Source organism: Trichechus manatus, unplaced genomic scaffold (genome assembly GCF_000243295.1).
Source record: "Trichechus manatus latirostris isolate Lorelei unplaced genomic scaffold, TriManLat1.0 scaffold00013, whole genome shotgun sequence".
Taxonomy (NCBI): domain Eukaryota; kingdom Metazoa; phylum Chordata; class Mammalia; order Sirenia; family Trichechidae; genus Trichechus; species Trichechus manatus.
Genome location: NW_004443949.1, coordinates 18,618,649 through 18,642,412, shown reverse-complemented (window position 1 = coordinate 18,642,412; position 23,764 = coordinate 18,618,649). Strand labels below are relative to the sequence as shown.

The window sequence follows — 23,764 nt, the reverse complement described above, 5'->3', positions numbered from 1 at the left end:
AAATGAAGTGTCATTATGAAAGCCTAAGATAGGTAAAACATGGACTCATTTTCCCACCTTACCTTTACTTCTCAACTTCGCCTTTCTCCTATAAATATTACATGACTAAACAAAGTTATTTATTTTTATGCTGGGTTTCAAAGGGTTCTCCCACGTCACTGGCCTATATAGTCACACCTCTCAGCCATCAGACTAATTGCTGTTGCCTAAGAAAATGAACTTTTCTACACCTTTCCTGAAGTTCATCCCTGTCTAAAATGCTTTTTTCAACTTTACTCAGCCCCAGGACTTGGTTATGGAAAGCTATTTTACCACTTAGGGCCCAGCTCCACTGTCACGCCTCTTTCAAGATTTTTCTGGACAGAAACACTAACTCTTTCCTCTGGGTTCCCACAGCATGTTGTTCAAATCTTTGTTCAGTACATCATTCTGCCTTTTATTATAGTTTCTTGTGTATCTGCTACCACCACCACCCCTTTCCAGATTATAAGCTCCTTGATGACAGGGACCGTGTCTTATTCATTTTTGTGCCTATCACAGTATCTACCACATAGCAGGCATTCATTCCACTAAACTGAAAATATATGAATTAAAATAAAGGAAAGTTGTGAAATGTTAATAAAGCAACTGAGCAAAATCGATACCCTAAAACTTAAAATGTTACGGGATTTCCTGTGGATAAAAATCTAATGAATAATTACTGTCTTCTAAGAGTTAATGAAAACTGAGTATATATGATTTCATATATTTGCTTTTAGATTAGCAATCCACAGTTCTTTTCATTAATCCAGAAAACTTAAAGTTGACTGCATTTATCTGATATCCCCTGCCTGGAATATGGCTCAGAAATAAAAGTTTTACGGTAAAGTCACAGCCGTAAAATTATATAAAAACCATGAACACTTAAGGGTTAAAAACAAATGAAAAATAAACAAACAAACAAAAAAAAAACATACTTCCTCTTCATCAGGTTCCGCTTCTTCTGTTTCAACAGCTGAAATACTAGTTACTGGTTTATTCCACGCCAGTTTTAGGTCCTGCCCTTTGAAACGAGCTCCATGAACTGCAGCCTAAAATAATTAAGAATATTGGAATATAGAACATTAATAATTTCTGAAGAAAAATAAGTTTTCTAGTTCCTAATATTTAAATTAAAATAACTGTGAAGTGAAGACAGCTGTCTATTCATTTGCTCTGTAGTTATATACTTCTCAATTTACTACTTACTGTAGTTTACATTTTAGTTTTTTATGGTTTACTTCTAAAATCAGCCTAAGTGGCTGGAAATTCCTTTAAAAATAAGTCAAGAGCAATTTCTTGCAACTGAGTAAAGCTATTTCACTACTAGCTAATATTTAACTAGAAGAACTATGTCTACATGTTTACAGTACAATGAAAATGGTTTACTCAAGACAACAATCCCAATGTACTTCAAGATGCTGGCTGTAAGCTTCTGAATCAAAGTCTAAATTAGAACCTGTAGGCTAAATGTATTTTACTGAATTTTAATTCTTTGCTAATTCACAAATGGTATATTACAGTAACTATTAACTAGGAACCCTTTGCAAATATGAGAATAATTCTGCATGTATAAAGTTTCACATTATCTTCAAATTACATCAAATGACTACAACTACCATAAAATGCTTGATGTATCACTATTACCAAATATAAATACTTCAATTAAAGAAAAAGAAACCCTTACCTCTTCTATTAAAAAATACAGTATTTCCTACAAAGCTTAGATAACTGAAAATGATAAAACTTAAACTTAGGAAATAGTCAAATCTAAGTACTTGCTACGTTAAGTGGCTGGTTTGGAAATATGCATTCAAATTAATGTAACATGAACCAACATAAATCAATGTTAACAACATATTGAAATAACTCATAATCAAAAAAAATTTATAGTATGATCTCAAACTACAGCATAATGTGAAATGCAGAAAAAATTACATGTTCAATGACATGTGAACGTGAGTTGTGTGATATTAAAGTCCCCAGGTATAAATTTTAAATCTGTACATATAAATCTATTATAAATTTAAAAGATTTCATGCCTATTAAAATGTAGCTCAGTAGTTTTTAGTCCATGGCCTCATGAAAATGTCATACAACTAAAAAAATTTCAAAGTACTTATATATAATTTAAGTTCAGAAACAACTTGCAATTTTTTTGAAGCTATAACTAGTACATAAAAATATATTACTGTAAGGAATTCAAATTGTTCCATACAAAATGCCTACCATAAAACTTATCTTTTCATTCAGCCAAAAAAGGCAAAAGATGTTACTGACATTTTCTATGGTAAGCCCTTGACAAAAATTTCTGATGATCTAACTTCATAAATCTCTACATTTGGCACAAGCTTCTTCACATTTATAAAATTAGTCTACAACTGTCTAGAGTTTCAATTTTAAAATTATTTACAGGATGATTCTCTAAGCTAGGTATATTTTTTATTAACTTTGGGCCAATAAAGACTTCTATTAAGCTGTTATGAATTTTTTGGTTTTTGAAGATATAAGTTTAAGCAAGAGAACTATAAATTTCTAAGATGATGGTATAAAGAAACATTATTTGTATTCTATGACTTTCATTTCAATAAAAACTATGCTTGTCATAGTTAATAAGCGGAAGAGTTCAAGAAACCAGTACTTTAGGAAATTAACAAAGTCTTTAAAGAATTTCTTCTGTAACCCATCCATTTTTTAAAATTTTCAAGAATTTCAGGTCATATGATGTAAAAAATTAATTATCGCCTCTCCCAAGAAATAACCACTATTCTATGAAGAATAGGGAATAAAGTCCTACAAGTATTTTTTTATACACAGGCAAAAAGAGTCTGTGTAATATACAATATATATACGTACATGGGAACATACTTTACTGGTTTTATAACTTTTACTGGTTTTATAACTGAAGTATTTTATTAACCTAATTTTTCAGATACTTTTCCATGCCTGTACCAACAGATCTGTCACTTTTTTTGAGCAGCTATACACACACACACACACAGCTATCAGCTGGAATAGACTTGACAGCAATGGGCGTTTTCTGGTTTTTATATATCACATATTTAGCATTATTCAACTGTTTTTTATTCACGACATGAACAACCTGTATCTGTACCTTCTGTGACTTTCTAGAGAAATAAAGTTATGTCCTGTTTTCAAGATCTGGCCTGCTTTTTCTTTCTAACTGATTGGAGTTTTGTCATATTTATGGCAAAATATTTTTCCCCAATTAGCCTTAGATTTTGTTTACGGTGCACATTTTTATTGAAGGAGTAGGGGTTATTGTTCTTGTGTGTGTGTTTGGTGAAGTTTACTTAGCAAATTAGGTTCCTTTTTAACAATTTCAATACACATTGTTCAGTGACATTGGTTACATTTTCCACATTGTGTCAACATCCTTGTTATTTCCATTCTGGTTGTTTTGTTTACATTAATCTAGCTTCCCTGTCCCCTCTTACCTTTTCATCTTTGCTATAGGGTAAATGTTGACTGTTCGGTCTCAGATTTTTTTTTTAATATACAGGAGCACAGCAGTCACAGGTGATGTTGTTTATTTTATAAGCTGATCTGTTATTTAGCTGAAAAGTGATCTCTGGGAGTGGTCTCAGTTCAAAGTTTAAACGGCATCTCACAGTGACAGTCTTGGGGGTTCCCCCAGTCTCTACCAGTCCAGGTAAGCCTGGCCTTTTTTAAGAATTTGAGTTTTGTTCTGTATTTTTCTTCCATTCTATCTGGGACCATCTATTGTGTCCCTGGTCTCTTTTGTTTTTATTATCAAGAAGTTTTAAATTTTAATGTACTCAAATTTATCAACATTTTCCTCTATGGCTTCTGAATATCGTGCCACGCCCAAAATAGTCTTCTCCACACTAAGATTATTTTCAGAAATCCCCTTTTTGGTAGTCCAATGTATTACAAAAAAAATTATAACTTTGATCTAACTTGAATTTATTTTTATATAAAAAAGTAAAACAGATATAATTCCTAATTTTTGCTCCAACACCCTTTGTTGAATAACCTGTTTTATTCTCTGATTTAAAATATTTCCTCCGTGATCCATTAAAATCCTTATATATACTTAAGTGTATTTCTGGACTCTATTTTGTTCTACTGTCTATTCCATACCATTACTAGATTATTTTAATTCACTGTTTTACAATGAATTCAAAAGGAGCTCTGGTGGTGTAATTGTTCAGCCCTTGGCTGCTGAGAGGTTAATGGTTTGAAACCACCCAGCAGCTCTGCAAGAGAAAGACCTGGTGATTTGCACTTGTAAAGATTATAGCCTAGGAAACCCTATGGGGCAGTTCTACTCTGTTCACATGGGGCAGCTGTAAGTCAAAAATCGACCAAATGGCACCACCACAACCACCAACATAGTGAATTCAGTATCATTCCTCGTATTTTTTTCAGAATATTCTTGATTATTCTGATATTATTTTTTCCTTGTAACCCTTGGAATCTTTTGGCCACATTCAGTGTCATACTGTCACTTTACAGTAATAATGGAGCCATGGTAGTGCAGTGCGTAAAGAGCTCAGCTGCTAACCAAAAGGTCGGTAGTTCAAGTCCACCAGCTGCTCCCTGGAAACTCTACAGGGTAGTTCTACTCTGAAGTATGGGTCGGTACGAGTTGGAACTGACTCAACGGCACCTAACAACAACAACAGTAATAATAATATGAACAAGATCAGTAATTTTCATAACAAAGTACTGTGGTAATGCTTCAAGAATTCTAGAAGCATTTCATTAAAATTTACTTTTAAAAATTAAATGCATAACTATTTATAAAACTTTAATAAAGAACATGATGTTTAAACGTGTTCTATAGCATGCCCACCTGAAAGTCATAAAGGTGAAAGCTGGGGTTAAACATAAGAATACAAAAAATAAGAAAAAAGAGGAAAATAACCTCAGATGAAGGCAAAATTAAATTTGCTCATCTCAATGGAAATATAGTTGAAGTCTACAAAAAAAAAACAATTTTTGAAAAAAATCAGCAAAGTATTAAACTGAAGCCAGAAGAAGCAGAGGGAGAAAAAATCTACATCAACCATTTCTATAGAAAACATTTTTTAAAAGATAAATGGTTTAAAATCATTAGACCTTGATAATTTCACAGATAAATTCTATTAAAATTTTTTTTAAAAACATAAAACTTCGATGCTACTTAAATTGTCTCAGAGCACAAGGAACAATGGACGTTTCCCAATTACTCTCTACAAAGCCAGTGTAATGTTGATACCTGATGAAAACAGTAACCTCTCAAAATCTATAAATCAATCTTACTTTTAAAAACTGATTTAAAGAGTGAAAAAATAAATAAATAAGAACACACTTCAGTGGTTTACCAAAGAAAAAAAATAAAATGGGATTTACACCAGAAGTGAATGAATAGTTCAATACTAGCAAACAATATAAAAAGATGAAAGGTGAAAAATACCTACAAATACTCAAAAGACATGATAAAATTTATTTCTGATCAAAAATCAAAAATAAAACAGGAATAGTTTGTACTCTACCTTAACATAAAAGACAGCATCATACGTAACAGTAAAAGTAGTAGAAATATTTCCATTAATTTCATGACCAAGACAGCAACACCCACGATTACCACTAATGTTATTTAATATTTTTTAAGAGGGCTAACAATTACATACCAAAAGTAGTTCAGTGCATAAATGTGAAACATGGAGGTAAAAAATATCATTTAGATGATCTAACTGAACGAATACCAAAAAAACACAAGATAAAATTAAAACTATCAGATAATTAATAAGATGGCAGTTACATATTTAATTGATAAGATGGCAGTTACATATTTAATAAAAACAGATAAAGTCTTCTTGTATACTAATAAGCAGCAGAATATATAATGGAAGAAAAAAATTTCATTTAAAACAGCAATAAAAAATTATCAAGGGAAAAAATAATAAGCAATGTACATTTATAAAAAGAAAACCTTAAAATGCTCTTAGAGGATGAAAAAAGATTGAGGAACTTGCAAGATGATGATGTGCTAAAGGAAGATTTACTATTATTAAGATGTCAATTCTCCTATAACTTATTCTACCTTTTTAGAACTATATAAGCTGATTCCAAAGTTTATATAAAAAATAAATAAATACATAAAACATACCAGGAAGATTCTGAAGATGAGTAATAGTTGGGTATGAGGGGGAATCAAAACAACAGTGCTGACAAACTATTAAAATATAAAACAGTTTAACTGAAAGTGAGGAAATGGCACATGAAAAGAGAACTGATCAATGGAAAACAAGAGAATGCAGAATACACCCAAGTAAACATATGGGAAATAAGTATACACTAAATTTATATATAATTTCATATCTACATGAAATCTTTACAGGCTATTACTTACGTGATATTTATATTTCATATCAGCTTGGAAAAACATTTATTCAATAAAATCCAGTTGACTCCCTATTTCATTCCCTGCACCAAATAAATTCCGTATGAATAAATACAAATAAAAAGATAAAAGCTAAAAACCAAAAAGGAGGAAAGGGACAACAAAGCTATAAAACAAAAAAAAAAAAAAAAACCAAAAGGTTAGCCGTAGCTCTTAACCACTATGCCACCAAGGTTTCCAAAACTATAAAAGTACTAGAAAAAACATGGGAAAATGTTTATCATCTCATATAGATGAAAAGCTTTTGAACTACAGCACAGAACTACAGTACAATTCAGTAAGAAAACAGTAATAACAGACAACTCACAGAACAATGGGCAAATAACAACAGTTGACAGAAATACAACGGCATTTAAACATATGAAAACTGCTCAACTTCAATCATAAGAGAAAGGTGACTCAAAACTGAAATGAGCAGCTATTTTACAAAGATAAAACTGTTTTCTCACTGCTGGTAAGAGTGAGGACAAATTCATATCCATGGATTTTTGATAAGAAAAATAGTAAAACCATTAGGGAAAGTACAAACTTGGGCAAGAATGTGGTGGAAAGGGAGACACACATCACTGGTGGGCATGCAAAAGGGCACAACGTATATGCATGGCAATTTCAGAACTATCAAAAATTTAAATGAACAGTCTTTCACACAGCAATTATGTATCTAAGAATATAACCTATAGATATATTCACCTACATGGAGAGAAGTATGCACCAAAAAATTTACTACCACACAGTAAAAGACCAGAAACAATTTAAAGTCGATCTAAGTATTGGTTGATTACATTTTAGTACATCCATATAATGTAATATTTATGCAATCATTAAAAAAAAAAGGAGCTCTTGATATGAAATGATCTGCAGGATAGACTTTTAAGCGTAAGGTCAAGGTGAAGAACGCTGCGCATCTTATGCTACCATTTACGTGAGGAAAAAAGTTACCTTGTAAACTCATAGATTCGTTCTGAAAAGATAAACAAAAACCCCTAAAATCACGTGTAATTTCTGGGCAGAAAATTGAGGACCAAGGATAAAGATGAGAAGATGATTTTTTTCTTACTACACAACCTTTTGGAGTTCTTATGTCATGAATATGTATTGTCTATTCAAAAAATAATTTTAGAAGTCAAACTTAAAACTTTTTTCTAAAATAGTAAAAACACTCAAATATGTTAAATAACAAATTTTAACACAATGGACATTATCAATAAATTAGTATGTCCTGCCAGATCCAATGGTCTTTCTTTATATTTTACTGAAGCATATTTGGAAATTGGAAGAAACCGATACACACATAGACTTTTCATTTCTTTTGCATTCCAAGCTCTGACTACTGAAAAGGATTTGTGACAGTAACATACCCAGTAGTGATGAGTAGCCCCAGGATCCAGACTGTGGTCTTTAAATACCTTTGCCTAATAAAAGGAGCTGAGCTCCTTACAGATATGGTCAATTCCAGGACTGGAAGTGAAAACTTTTTAAGATGAGACTAGAACATTATTTTATATGTGAAAAAGAGGAAACAATCAAAGATTACTAGGGTCATAGCAAAAGGACTCAGAAGCCAACACGTATAGTCTCCCACTAGCAAAAGATGGGACAAGTTGAGCATCAAAAACTGGAAACAATGAATTGATACCCCATGAAATGTTTAAATCTGTGAGGTCATGATTCTACAATACCAATCAAGCAGTAACAAAGTATGAAATTTATTTGGATATTTATTTAAACGAAGCTGAGTAAAAAATGCAGCAGAAAATCAGGGTAATAACAATATTGTGTTTTATTTTTTTAAGGCTCCATTACTGAAAGATACACACTGAAATCTTCACACATGAAATGATATGATGACTAGGATGTCTCTAAAATAACGAGGAGGAGGGGCATGGTGAGGGGAATATAGACAAAATAAGATGACGTGGATAACTGCTGAAGCTGCATGATGAGCATACGGGAAAGAATTACAGTTCTGTCTACTTATATATATGTTTGAAATTTCTTTACTATTAAGTGTGAAAAGAAACTATTTTAAAGTTAAAGCATTTTTCTCAGGCTTGCCCACCAGCCCTTCGCCTACTTGTTCTTACACGCACTGATCCAAGTTTGCAGCAAATTAAAAAGGAAAGCAGGTACACACAAGCAACAAGAAAAATAAACGCTGAAGATTAAATGAAGGAGGAAGGAAAAATTATAAAAAGTAGCTATGAGGTGGGTTCCACATCTAACATGGAAAATGGTTCAGCAAACAACTAAGTTTGAAACAAACAGGGCCAAGCAAAATTAAACAGATTTGTTTACCTCCTGACTTCTCAGAGCTATTTAGACTGCGATTCTAAATCGAGTATGCAGAATGTAGATTTTCATAGACTTATCTGAGAAGAGAAGCCATCATTACGGGAGCTCCTATAGAATCAGTGCTGTGCAAAAACCATGTGGGGAAAACTGCACTGAGGTATGTGTCATTGTACCTTAGATTTTTAGTAATAATGAAAGAACTAATCTATAAAAAAAGGCTAAAAGTAAGTTTATTAGTGTTTGTAATAACCACAGTATACAATGTTGAGGCAGGAGTTAACATTAAATAACCACAAATATAAAAATACATGTAACATCTAATTTTTTTAAGAACTTACAGGAGAAGACTTCTATTCATTTAACTCTTTAAGCTGCATGGTCACTTTCTCATGAGCTTCAGACCCAGAATTACTAATTCTGGTAGCATACTGCCCATCATATGGCAGTATTTAATAACTATTAAGTGAATCAGTTTAACAAAAAAAAAAAAAAAACAAAAAACCTGAGCTATGTATATGATTTTATTCTCCTGATTGGATCTACTTATACAAATTTTTCTTGCTATAAATTTACTATTTTCTCAGTCAGCCCCATCAACCTTTGACTGTTAATGTTGCACTATTCTTTATGAACCCAATTCACTGCTTCTAACTTCAGGTCTAAAGAATGAGTTTTTTGTTTTGTTTTATAATTTATATTGTTTTTGTTGCTGTTGTTATGTTGTTGAGAATATATTAACAGCAAAACATACACCAATTCAACAATTTCAACATGTACAATTCACTGACACTGATTACAGTCTTGGCATTGTGCAACTTTTCTCACTCTCCTGAGTTGTTCCTCCCACTTAACATAAACTCACTGTCCCCTAAGGTTCCTTTCTCATCTTTCGAGTTGCTGTTGTCAATTTGATTCCATTTCGATAAACCCTGAAAGAGTACAATGCTTAAGGCAGACAGTCATTACTAGTTAAGCTAAACTGCTGTTTGGTTTTAAGAAGACTTCAAGGGATATTTTTGGTTTAAGGTTTAAAGATTATCTCAGTATAATAGTTACAGGGGTTCATCCAGCCTCCATGGCTCCAGAATGTATGGATTCCATGAGAATTTGAGCATCTCTTCTATACTGACCCCTTTTTGATCAGGATTCTTCTATAGAATCTTTGATCAAAATGTTCAAGTAATGGTAGCTGAGCACCATCCAGTTCTTCTGGTATCATGGCAAAGGAGGCAGTTGTTCATGAAGGTAATTAGCCACACATTCCATCTCTTCCTTCTACTGCTGACTCTCCTTCTTCCTACAGAATGAGACTTCTTTTGAAATCTTTTACTCTATCTTGTTTCTATTTGGTTTCATTGATTTACCAATCATTTCTCATTCTGAAAAAAGGCACAACAATATTAACAGATAGCAGTAAGAGTGTTTATTAAGTTTCAGGCACTGTTCTAAACAAGCACCTTAGTTTTTGAATCAGTAAACCCTCACAACTACTAGGAGTTGGGACAAAACAGATCAGCAGAAAAAGATTATTTTTTCTTTTGACATAAAGCTATAGCTGCTTTTGAGTTTGGGATTGTAAAATTTGCATCTTTGGGACTGATTCTTCTAAAATTGGAACTTAACCGTCCCTATTATAAAACTGCATCCTGGTATCCTACAAAGGTATAGGAACAATTAAGAGTAGGAGAACTAACATTCTAATCAGTCATGGGAAGAAGCTACTTTCTTTTGTTCTGTTTAGGTATGTATCCAATCTTAATACACTGGGGTAGTGATAGACAAACAGGAAAATGAAGCAATAGGAACTGTCTTCTAACTAACCAGAATCAAACACAGCCATCTTAACCTAAATTTAAAGGTGTTCTGCTTTAATTTTTATTCCTTAGAATGCTTAAATCTCTTTCCTGGGGAAAATTTCTCACTTTTCAGTCATATCTGAATGTCTCATTGCCTAATTCCTATACTTCTGCCTTGAAATGCTATGTATCTATTGACTATAGCAAAGCAAGGAGAAATTCAATTACCTAGAACAATGGTTCAGACAGTAAAAACAATGTTTAATATTGGGGTATAAATGCTGGCAAACGTTAACAATTTTCTTTTCCTGGGAAGGTCTATCCTTTATCCTGAGTTTATGTCCTTCAACATTTCTGATGTTAAGAATTTCCTTTATTTTGCAGGGTTGGCAATCAATGTCACAAAACAATTTGTGTATTAATTGTTTCATCAGAAACTAATTTGCTCTGTAAACTTTCACCTAAAGCACAATAAAATAAATAAATGGCCACCTTTGGTTACTTAAAAAAAATTTATTTTATATGATAGTGATAGTACATGGCAATCTTTCTGTGGATTTTTTAAACATCCTTCCTTAGCAAATAAAAACTTGTTACCTATATATTAAACACACTAATTTTTAATACCTAAATCTTTCCTTTTTCAGAAATCTTGAAGATTGAAAACCACTGATCTAGTCTATATCCCGCTGATGTAAGATAAACTCCAATTTAATTTTCCATTCTTTTAAAAAATAAAACATTACAAATTTTTAAGAAACTTTTTGGCTTAAGAAAATGTTTATGGCCTGACAACTTCTCCAATTAAATTACAAATATTCATCATAGCAGTGGTGTTTGTTTCTTTCAGTCCATTAAGTAAATCCAACTAAAAGGGTATTTACTTTCAGGAGGTAACTCTCATTAGACCTATATGATGAGAAAAAGTAGTGGGGCCTAGTTGAGAGTAAGCAGAGCGAGGGACACTTCCTTAGAGTCCAGGCTGCTGGGACTGGAAAGCAGCAGAGGAGGGATGGTTAAGATGGAAAGCCAGAGAATTATACTCTGACCTTCTACCTTAACCCAGTCACTCTGCCAAAGCAGACCTGACCATTCTGTTCTGGGCCAGCTGAGAAAAAAGATAACGGGAAGTGGGTGGCCCTATTTCCTTTGAAAGAGAAAAACAATTTGTGGATTTTCAAAACAATACAACTTGACATATTCTTCGTACATCATGTTATGTACAGAATTGCCTAATTGCGCTAGCAATTTCTTTGAGGGCGTGAATTCTGCACTTCATCTGTTCTATCTACTGTCAAAGTATAGTTGCAGTTAAGTTACAAAAAACTGGCTTGTATTAAAACTTAAAGGCAGTATTAAAAAAAATTTAAATCTGAATTTTCAACCAATTATATTATTTGTAATACTTACTGCTTCAGCTTCTGCTCTTGTCTTGAATGTAATTACAGCATGAAGTGAAGAGTCATCAATCTGACAATCTTCAATTTCACCGTATTGCTTTAAATTAAAAAAAAAAAAAATTATTTCCTCCAAATAAGTATTTTGAAGCATCCAAAATTCTAATGGTTTCAAAAACATTAAAATACCAATAATGTAACCCAAAATGTGTAACAATTCATCCTCGCTAACAGAAAAGAACAGTGAGTATTCATTTTAGCACCTGACATTGTAAGATAAAGGGTGGCTCTATCTTCCAATGTTATCTACAATTATACACTTTCCAGAATTAAGGAAAATTACTCTCTATTTAATTATTCTTTAAATGAAGAAAACAACAGTCAAAGCCTGAGTTTCCTTATTGACCTTCCTCATCCTCATTACTCCAATCCCAGAATCCACAAAAATCTTTCTTAAGAATATTTAGTCCTCAAAACATTCTATGAGTGTTTGGCATTATTCCCAATTTAAAGATGGGGAAATAAAGATTAAGAGAATTTAAGTAATTTCCCCTAATTAATTACCTAGATGAGCACCCAGGTCTTTTGATTCAAAAGTTTAACACTCTGACTATGCTTTTACTCTTGCTACATACTCTATATACACCTTTTTAGGACATCTAAAAGCTAAATACATTAAATTATTCCTACTTTTTATCTGCTGTTTTTTATTTTTTCCATGTTTCGGAGGATTTATCTACAGGTAACAATCTATCACATAAAATCCTAGTCCTTTATATATTAATACCTTCTTTCTCTGTTTATCCAAAAATAAAATTATAACCATAATCTAATTAAACACACACACCAGAGCAAAATTCTACAGAGTACAATAAAAAGAACGGACTCTAGAGCCAGTCAGATCCCAGCTCTGTCAATCACTAGTTGTGTAAATCTAAGCATTAGTTAACCTCTTCAGGCTTAACTGTCTTCATCTATAAATTGGGCATATTAAAGGTATCTACCTCATAGAACTGTTGAAATAACTCATAATATAGTGAATTATTATAAGGCATTCAGAATATTGTTACAAAATAAGTGTTCCATAAGTTTTAGCTGTAATTTTTATTATTACTATTATTAGTTTTGACAGATAAATAAAAGAAAGTACTTTGTTGATCACAATCTGTAGTAATCAATAGTACTTTAATAATAGTTTTTCTGTTCTAATACCTGTCATATGTTTGACTCATATGTTGCAACAGAAGCTAAATTTAACTATATCCGCACTCTTACTTAAGACAAATAATTTTTAAATGTGCATTACCACAACTAACTTTGAGTGCAGCTCTACGTTCGAATCTCCAAATGAATGTTAAGAATCTCCATTTAGAGGCTCTAATTATTTCTAAAATCAAAACCATCTGAGGCTCACCAATAACACATTCATTCCTCTAACAAATTCATTTTGTTTAGATTACTATAGCATGCTTTGGTAGTTTCCTAATTAGCTATTTAACTATCTACAAGGCACTTATGTTATCTGGATCTCCTTGCCGTTACGGAAGGCGTGGGAGTGGGGTACATAGCAGGAAAGAGTTGGGCTATATTATCCCCAACCTCCTCTCTAGTTCTGATTCCTTTCTCTCTTTGAATACACCAAGCATTTCAGACTCTTCATCCTTAAATATTAATCACTTTGTTGCTGTTGTTTTTAGGTGGTTAGGAGCTGTCGAGTCAATTTTGACTCATAGCAACCCCATGTGACAGAGCAGAACTGCCCCAACAGTCTTTCTAGGCTGTGATCTTTACAGGTTTTTCTTGCGCGGAGCCCCTCGGTAGTTCAAACTGCCAAGCTTTCAGTGAACAGCCAAGCACTTAACCATCATGCCACCAGGGCTCCTTATTAATCACTTTAGTTATTTCTTAAACATAAACCACTTTTTTCCAGTGATATCCTACGTCCTGAACAAGTATAGTTTTACCTCCGTAACTACTACATCAGCTTGGAATATCACTGTAAAACACTTAAATCTGAATTTTCAAAAGGTTAAATTCTTTGCGTACCTCTCTACAATCTTACCTATTCTTTAATATCTAAGCTTCAGTTTCATTACCTCGTGAAACTTTCCTCTGTTCTTTTGCCAACATATACCTATATGAAAGATACTCCTCTAAGTTACTAAAGTATTTACAGGTTTTAATACATTTAACCTGATTACAAATTATTTTTGTATTTACCTTAGTTGGTTTGTCTTTAAACAGTATGTGTAAAATCCTGGAAAGTAAAGAACTGTTTTTTTATTTCTTTCATATCTTCCAGAGCTATTATTATACGCTTCAGGGCAAGACTGATGCTTAGTAACTAACCTCTGGGATAACACTAAGAATCACATATAAGTTGAACGGGCGTTTAGGCAAATATTTGAAAAAAAAAACACAGTTGCCATCAAACTGATTCCGATTCCTAGCGACCCAATGTATGTCAGAACAGAACTGCACTCCATAGGGTTTTCAACAGTTGATATTTTAGAAGCATGTGATGCTTCTGAGTGGGCTTCAATCTCCAACCTTTCAGTTAGTAGCCAAGCACGTTAACTACACGCACCACCCAAGGACTCCTTAGCAGACATGCTGTGTGCCGTCAAGTCGACTCCAACTCATAGCAACCCTACAGGACAGAGCAGAACAGCTCCATAGGGTTTCGTACGCTGTAATCTTTAGGGGAGCAGATTGCCAGGTCTTTTCTTCCTCAGAACGGCTGGTTGGTTTGAATCACCAACCTTTTGATTCCTCACAATCCTCTCTATTTGGACATGAGCCCACTGAATCCAAGAAGTCCAAGCTAAAGAATGGATTAGCAGGAACTAGAATTACATTCTCCCTTCTCATGTTCTCATTGCCTTCCTTTATCCTGGCACTGACTAAGGCAACTTCAAGATCATCTACCAAAATTTTGTCTATTCTGGGTCATCTACAGTATCAAAAATAATTTGTAATCAGGTTAAATGTATTAAAACCTGCAAATACTTCAGTAATTTAGAGGAGTATCTTTCATATAGGTATATATTGGCAAAAGAACAGAGGAAAGTTTCACGAGGTAATGAAACTGTAGCTTAGATATTAAAGAATAGGTAAGATTGTAGAGAGGTTAGCAAAGAATTTAACCTTTTGATTCAACATTCTATTTTATTGGGTAAAAAAAGTGAACGGTCTCTGCAATGTGTTAAACTTCTCCTTACATGTCAAACTAGAGGACTTCCCTCTCTGATGTAACAAAGTTTAAATCCTTCATTCCACTATATCTGAAGTCCTATTAACTGTAAGAACAGTAACATTTCTTCCAGGTATTAATTTTTGTAAAAAATCCTACAGTTTCTATTTTCTAAGTAATTAACAAAAGATTATTATAACCAAATCCTTTGTTTAATTTAATGGGTTTAATTAGTCATCATTTTCATAATTTTTTCTTTAATTACATCCATTATCCTCTACAATAATTATTAGTATTTGTTTTGTTGGGCAGTAACGAAGTACCGCAAAATGAGGAAGCAGATCTTCTCTATCACTCTCTGTAAATGCAGAAATCTCCAAGGCCCGGGGACGATGATCCACCACAGCATGACCAGGAACACCTCGGCCTCGACCTCTACCCCTGCCTCTGCCGTGAGCTGCACCTCGACCTCTTGAATGAATTCCTCTACCCCGACCAGATGACAGAATACCTCGTTTTGCAGCCTAAAAGAGACCAAACACACAGGTTAATTTAAACAATGCTACAATTACTAACACAGGCTAAACATGTTGAACTCTGGCAGACAAGTCAAACTTTTTTGTAATTTGACACAATATTCAAATTATGCCTTATAAAAGGATTAGTTTTAAAAGTGAAAGCAAATTTAGGTTGTTTATAAAATTTAGAAAATAACAATTTAAGTAATGTTTTAAATGACTAAATACACCTTCTTCTACTAAATCTTCATTCTCTAAGACATTAGAATATATCAGAGAAAAGTTAGCAACTCTGGATTTCCACATAGCATACAGTGATGAATGCTACTTCAGAAGTCAGGTTAATATACGGGTTAATACATACACAATAAATGCGTTTTTCTAGTTATGACCTTCAAATACAGTATTTCTTTCTTGTTTGCCTGCTGACTTCAATACAGTTACCTGAAATTCATCATTTTGATAATTTATTACTAACTTGATTAAACAACCAATGTTGCATACTAACTTATATTCTACCACACCACTCCATATGAACAGCACACATTCCTTCATTCCACAAATATTTAATGAGCACTTCCTGGGTTTAAATACCCATTCCCATGAAACTCAATTCCTAGAGAAATAAAGAAACATTAAACAATTAAATTTTTAAATTATATTAATGAAAAATGATTTAAGAAGTTAGGAAATGCTTTGCTTGAAGGTCTGAACAGAACTTCAAAGATTAGCAGTGGATCGGGACCATGGTCTCGGGGGACATTTAAGTCAATCGGCCTAACACAGTTCATTAAAAAAAAGTTCTATATCCGATTTTGATGAGTAGCTTCTGGGGTCTTAACAGCTTGTGAGCAGCCATCTAAGATACATCTACTGGTCCTATCCTGTCCAGAGCAAAGGAGAATGAAGACAACCAAATACATAAGGAAAGTGTTAGTCCAAAGGACTTATGGACCACAAGTACCACAGCTTCCACCAGCCTGAGCCTAGAACAACTAGACGGTGACTGGCTACCACCACAGACCACTCTGACAGGGATCACAACAGAGGGTCCCAGACAGAGCAGGAGAAGAACGCAGAAAACTCAAAGTCACAAAATAAGACTAGACTTAATGGTCTGACAGAGACTGGAGGAACTCCGAGACTATGCCACCCTGGACGCACTTTTAACTCAGAACTAAAGTCACTCCTGAAGTTCACCCTTCAGCCAAAGATTACACAGGTCTATAAAACCAACAATAACACACGTGAGGAACGCGCCTCTTAGTTCTATAACGTAAATGAGACCAAATGTGCAACATTTATCCAAAAACAAAGGCAAGATGGCAGGAAGGGGCAGAAAAATGGGACAAGTGGAAACAGAGAACCCAGGGTGAACAAGGAGCGAGTGTTGACACGTTACAGTAATTGTTGACAATGTCACAAAACAGTTTGTGTATAAACTGTTGAATGAGAAACCAATTTGCTCTGTAAACTTTCACCTAACGGACAATAAAAAAAAAAAAAAAAGACTGGCAGTGGAATGAACTACTAGAATGAAAGTTCCATAACGGTTTTGTTTTGGCTTTGTTCTGTTTTATCCCCAAACCCTACAATAGTACAACAGAAGCTGGCAGATAGTAGGTACTTAATATTTGTTCAATGACTCAAAGAAATAATAAACAAGATTATTTACCTAAAATAAGTAATCAAGGGTTAGGGAGGGGTTACAGCATGAACCCTGAGACTAAAAGGAACATGGTCCTCCAAAGAATGAATAAAATACAGTGCAAATGTAACCAATGTCACTGAATAACTTGTGTAGAAACTGTTGAATGGGAAGCTAAACTGCTGTGTAAGCGTTCACCGAAAACACCATACTTAAAAATTAAAAAAATTCAGTGCTGCTGAACACATGGGATGAACAGATGAGGCTAAAGAGATAGGCAGTGTCAGATGATGCACAGCTTTAAGAACCATGTTAAAGATTCTGATACCAGTAGTTATAAAAATCAATTAAAGAATTTTAAGCAGGGAAGTAATCTACCAAAACGAAACCCATTGCCGTCAAGTTGATTCCAACTCATAGTGGCCTATTGGACAGAGCAGAACTGCTCCATGGGGTTTCTGAGGAACAGCTGGTGAATTCAAACTGCCAACCTTCTGGTTAGCAGCCAAACACTTAACCACCATGCTACCAGGGCCCTAATGTAATCAAATTGGTGTTTAAAATGTTACTCTGGCTACACTTTTAAGAACAGAGTAGAAGGAAGAAGACAGCAAGCTGAGAAATCAGTATACAGGCCACTACAGTAGACCAGTAACTGAAGATGAAAGCTTAGACTACAGTGCTAGCAATGGTAAATACATATATTGGGAGTAACACTTATTAAACTTAGTATTTAACTGCATACAGATATTGAAGGAAAGGGAGGAGGCGATTAAGACTCCCAGATACGTGGTTTGGATAATTAGATGTGCATCAGGTTTAAAGGCAAAGATAAGCACAATTCTGAACATGCTGGTCTAAGGATATATGACAGCCAAGTGGAAATGTCAGGCAGGCACCATTGCCAAACCTCTGCTAGTATCAACATTTCAGTTTCTTCATCTCAAGACAGTTCATCTTAATCTTAAAATAATCATGTAAAACTCAAATAATAAAGTTAAAAGGTCAAGGATTAAGGTTAACACAAGAGAAGCGTATCTGAGAAACATTAATGTTTGAAAATTTTCCTTGAAAAAGGACAAGGAAGTTTGAGCATTACTGAGTACTACTAAGTATTTCTGGAGATTTACAAATTAAGTCTCTGAGAAACTCCACAGTGAAGAAATCTGTTTAATAAAAACTTTTCCAGATTTATTTGGCTTCAGAACCTTTTTCACTAAGATTAGCAACTAATGAAATTAGTGTGAACAAACATGCTCTGAGAAACACTGCATTACTGCATCTACTGATATTAACTGCAAACTGAACTTTAGCCACCATAAAAGAAAAACAAAAAATGTCATTCAGTATTTAGCTATATCATGAAAAGGAACTAAATCATGAACTAATAAAGCATTCTGATAAAGCTATTGTTTACTTCCTAAAATTATAGTCAAAATTTCAAAAACTGCGATTTGTGTTTAAAGTGTCACCAATGCTATCACGCAATCTCCAAAATGGGGAAAAAACAACTTCTATTATTAACATAAAAGAACTCTCATCTTTTTAAAAAACCATTATCTTGGGCAGCACATACATGCAACCAGATCAAGCTTCCAAAGAATGAAATGTATGCAGTTTTAGGACAGCATGCTATGGCTGCCTTTGACTTTGAGACAAGATAGAGGCTTAAGACAATGCGGTGTCTGCTGAATGTAAAGTCCTTAATATTTGGATGCAAGAACTCAACACAGATTTCTACTATTCCCAAAAGAAATACTCGAAATGTTAACAAATTTCAAAGAAGCAAATTAGTAATCTAAACTATAAAAAAAAAAGATTTAAATTCTGTTGCAAAAATAAGAGAAATACAGGTAAGCACCACTATATTAATGACATTAATGTCTCTCTGTACTTTAAAATGTAGTTCCAACTTTTCAAGCATCTTTTGGCTAAATATTCAAAATTCTCAAGTAATAGGAGTCCATTTTACTAGGAGTTTGACTCATATAAATAACCATATATCTAAATTATTAGCAAATGGTTTATTTTCTCTTTTATAAACATCCACAGCACCATCTATAGGCAAAACTTAAGTAAGCAGGTTCTACCACTAAAAGTCTGATCCTATAGCAGCTCAATGCATCTGTATATGAACACAGTATCTCCATGAGAACACCCAAAAAGCCTTTAATAGTTGGTTCCAGGGAGAAGAACAGACCCGAGAATAGCAAAGGAGTAAAACTCACTAGAAGTGGAGGGATTTGGGTGCACAGAGAGAACTGCTACTATCTCTCATTAAAGATTTTCTCTACTAGCTCTAAAAATGTGTTAACCTCCTCCCTCTTCCCTATATCAACATTCCAATATGTATGTTAAGAATTGCCAACCAGGGAGGCGGGGCCAAGATGGTGGAGTAGGCAAACGCTTCCGGTGGACCCTCTTACAATAAAGATCCGAAAAGACAAGTGATTCAATTATATATGGCAATCTGAGAGCAGAGTTGAGGAACCAGACTGAGTGGCAGGGGGTGGGAGAGATGGTTCGGAAGCAGCGAGGAGTTGCCAGCCCTGACCAGGCGAGAGCCTAAGCCCTTCAGTCCTGAGCAGCTCATGGGTAAGCAGTGAGGCAGGCAAGCAGCGGTGCTTATGAGGCACGTTTTACACACCAGGAGAGACCCAGAGCCAAAGAGTCTACACGGCCACCCAGAACCAGTGAGAAGCAGCCCTTATCGGCAAAAGCTAACTACTTGCAGACGGCTTACCACAAAGATCAAAAACACCCACCTTAGGGAAAAACCTCTCTCCCATTTGCCTCCCCGCTCCCTGCTCTGCATTGGGTCCCGGACTGGCTTCAGCAATTGGCGAGTCCCCTGGGCCGGAAATAGGATCCCTCACAGACCCAGAGCCATTCTCCCTGCCTTCAAGAGTGAACAAATTAACAAACGGGAAAAACTAAACTGCCATTACCCCTAAGCCAGGAACCCAGGGTAGGCACAGCTCCTTTGCCTAGGCACAGGCATGAGGGATCCACAGACTTTCCCCCTGCACAGATTTGTGTGGACCCATCTCAACAGCGCAGGCCCTCATTACCGCAGTACAGCAAGATATATACTGGAACTCTGACTTCAACTGTTTCAGCTGTAAAGTGGCAGGTTCTTCACACTTGACACTGTTCTGCTCATTAAGCATGGTCTTCACCTACCCACATCAGTGGCCTAAGGACTGGTGACTCCACCCACGCCACCTAGCCACCTGCGAGAGGGGCCCATGAATAAGAGGTGCACCCCAGACCTTACAGCCAACAGCATTAGCTGCTCATAGTCCACCTGCAAAACCCACCCACCTATGCATTCTAGGGAACAGGGACACGCCTTCCTCCTAGACACTCGGGGGCGGTCATCAGCCCCCTGCCTTGCTCAGAATGTGTCCTCCTGCTTCAGCCAGATGCCTGTGCCTACACCAATCACCCATGTCTGTCTAGGATTATAAGTGAGAGCCTACACCACATACTTGGTGGCTATCTACCTGGGCACCTGAGCTGAATCCATACAGGATGGGTGGGCAGACTCCTGAGCTCACTTACCTAGTAACAGATCTAACTACCCGGTACCAAGACATTAGAGCTCCAAAGGTGCCAATCATCAAACTAGCTCATACGAGCAGCCTATTTGGGCATGTCAAAACAAAACACGAAAATAGGACACAGTAAGCAAACATAAAATAAATATAATAACTTATTGATAGCTTTGAGACAACAGCCAATGCCAAATCAAATAAAGAGGCAATCCATGATGGCTTCAGCAAGCTCCCGAAATAATTTAGAAATTTTCTAGAGGAGGAAAATTTCTTGGAATTAGCAGAGGTAGAATATAAAAGATTAATATACAGAACTCTTCAAGAAATTAGGAAGGAAATTAAGCAAACCGCAGAACATGCAACAGAGGAAATTAAAAAGATTAGAGAAAAGCATAATGACAAATATAACAGGCTGCAAGAATCCAAAGGGAGACGGCAATCAGAAATTCAGAAGATTAACAATAAAATTTTAGAATTCGACAACTCAACAGAAAGTCACAGGAGCAGAACTGAGGCAATGGAAGCCAGAATCAGTAAGACTGAAGATAAAGCTCTTGATACCCACTTATTTAAGGAAAAATCAGATAAAAGGATTAAAAACAATGAAGAAACCCTAAGAATTATGTGGGATTCTATCAAAAGGAATAACCTACGAGTGATTGGAGTACCAGAATCGGGAAAGGGGGAGATAACAGAAAATACAGAGAGAATTGTTGAAGATTTGTCGGCAGAAAACTTCTCTGATATCGTGAAAGATGAGAAGATATCTATTAAAGATGCTCATCGAACCCCACATAACGTAGATCCCAAAATAAAGTCACCAAGACATATAATCAAACTTGCCATAACCAAACATAAAGAGAGAATTTTAAGAGCAGCTAGGAATAAATAAACAAAAAGTCATCTACAAAGGAGAGTCAATAATAAGAATAAGCTCAGACTACTCAGCAGAAACCATGCAGGCCAGAACGCAACGGGATAACATATATAAAACCTTGAAGGAAAAAAACTGCAAGCCAAGAATTATATATCCAGCAAAACTGTCTCTCAAATATGATGGCGAATTAGGGCATTTCCAGATAAACAAAAGTTAAGGGAATTTGCAAAAACCGAACCAAAATTACAAGAAATACTAACGGTAGCCCTCCAGTCAGAAAATCAGTAACATCAGATAATAACCCAAGACCAGAACACAGGACAGAGCAACCAGGTATCAACCCAGATAGGGAAGTCACAAAAGTAAATCAAAGCTAAAACACTGAAAATAGGGAAACAGATGTCAGTAGGTAAAAGATGACAACATTAAAACAAAAAAGAGGGACTTAAAAATGTAGACACAGACTTTTCATATGGAGAGGAAGTCAAGACGATATAAAGAAATAAAACACTGGTATAAACTTAGAAAAACAGGGGTAAATATTAAGGTAACCACAAAGGAAACTAACAATCCTACAAGTCAAAATAAAAAACTAGAAAAATATAAAGACAGCAAACACAAAATCAACAACAGTGAAAAAGATGAAAAGAAAACACATAAAGAAAAACATCTCAGCACAGACAATTAAGTGGAACAAAGAAACTGTGAACAACACGCAAAAAAGACATCAAAATGACAGCACTAAACTCATACCTATCAATAATTATGCTGAATATAAATGGACTAAATGCATCAATAAAGAGACAGAGTGGCAGACTGGATTAACAAAACACGATCCATCAATATGCTGTCTACAAGAGACACACCTTAGACTTAAAGACACAAACAAACTAAAACTCAAAGGATGAAAAAAATATATCAAGCAAACAACACTCAAAAAGGAGCAGGAGTGGCAATATTAATCTCTGACAAAATAGACATTAAAGTAAAATCCACCACAAAGGATAAGGAAGGGCACAATATAATGATTAAAGGCTGAAAACACCAGGAGGACATAACTATAATACCTGTTTACACACACAACGACAGGGCTCCAAAATACATAAAACAAACTCTAACAGTACTGAAAAGAGAGAGAGACAGCTCCACAATAGTAGCAGGAGACTTCAATACATCACTTTGGTGAAGGACAGAACATCCAGAAAAAAGAAGCTCAACAAACACACGGAAGATCAAAATTCAACAATTAACCAACTTTTTCTCACATACATATACCGAACACTCCACCCAACAGCAGCCAAGTATACTTTCTTTTCCAACCCACATGGAACATTCTCCAGAACAGACCACATCTTAGGCCATAAAGCAAGCCTTAGCAAAATCCAAAGCATCGAGATATTACAAAGCATCTTTTCTAACCATAAAGCCATAAAAGTAGAAATCAACAACAGGAAAAGCAAGGAAAAAAAAAAAAATCAAACACATGGAAACTGAACAACACCTTGCTCAAAAATTACTGGGTTATAGAAGAAATTAAGGATGGAATAAAGAAATTCATAGAATCAAACGAGAATGAAAACACATCCTACCAGAACCTTTGGGACACAGCAAAAGCAGTGCTCAGAGGTCAGTTTATAGCAATAAATGCACACATCAAAAAAAGAAGAAAGGGCCATAATCAAAACATTAACCCTACAACTGGAACAAGAAGAAAGAGAGCAGAAAAGAAGCTCTCAGGTGCCAGAAGAAAGGAAATAATAAGAATTACAGCAGAATTAAATGAAATGGAGAATAGCAAAACAATTGAAAGAGTTAACAAGACAAAAAGCCGGTTCTCCAGGATACAAGGAAAAGATTAGTCCAAAGGACTAATGGTCCACAGCTACCAAGGCCTCCACCTGACTGAATCCAGTACAGCTAGATGGTGCCCGGCTACCACCACTGACTGCTTTGACCAGGATCACAACAGAGGGTTCTGGACAGAGCTGGAGAAGGATGTAGAACATAATTCTAACTCACAAAAAAAAGACCAGAT

At 34.9% G+C, this 23,764-nt stretch overlaps 1 protein-coding gene across 9 annotated transcripts in view; it reads right to left on the bottom strand.

Moving 5' to 3' along the window:
* RBM26 (RNA binding motif protein 26) overlaps window positions 1–23,764 on the bottom strand; it is a 92,479-nt gene that overhangs the window by 6,914 nt on the left and 61,801 nt on the right. For all 9 annotated transcript variants that reach the window (XM_012554149.2, XM_023726700.1, XM_023726703.1 and 6 more), the window contains 3 exons: window positions 15,453–15,653; window positions 11,950–12,036; window positions 957–1,070 (listed from right to left, as the gene is read on the bottom strand). In XM_012554149.2, coding sequence (XP_012409603.1) covers window positions 957–1,070; window positions 11,950–12,036; window positions 15,453–15,653 — 402 coding nt within the window. The remainder of the gene's footprint in view (window positions 1–956; window positions 1,071–11,949; window positions 12,037–15,452; window positions 15,654–23,764) is intronic.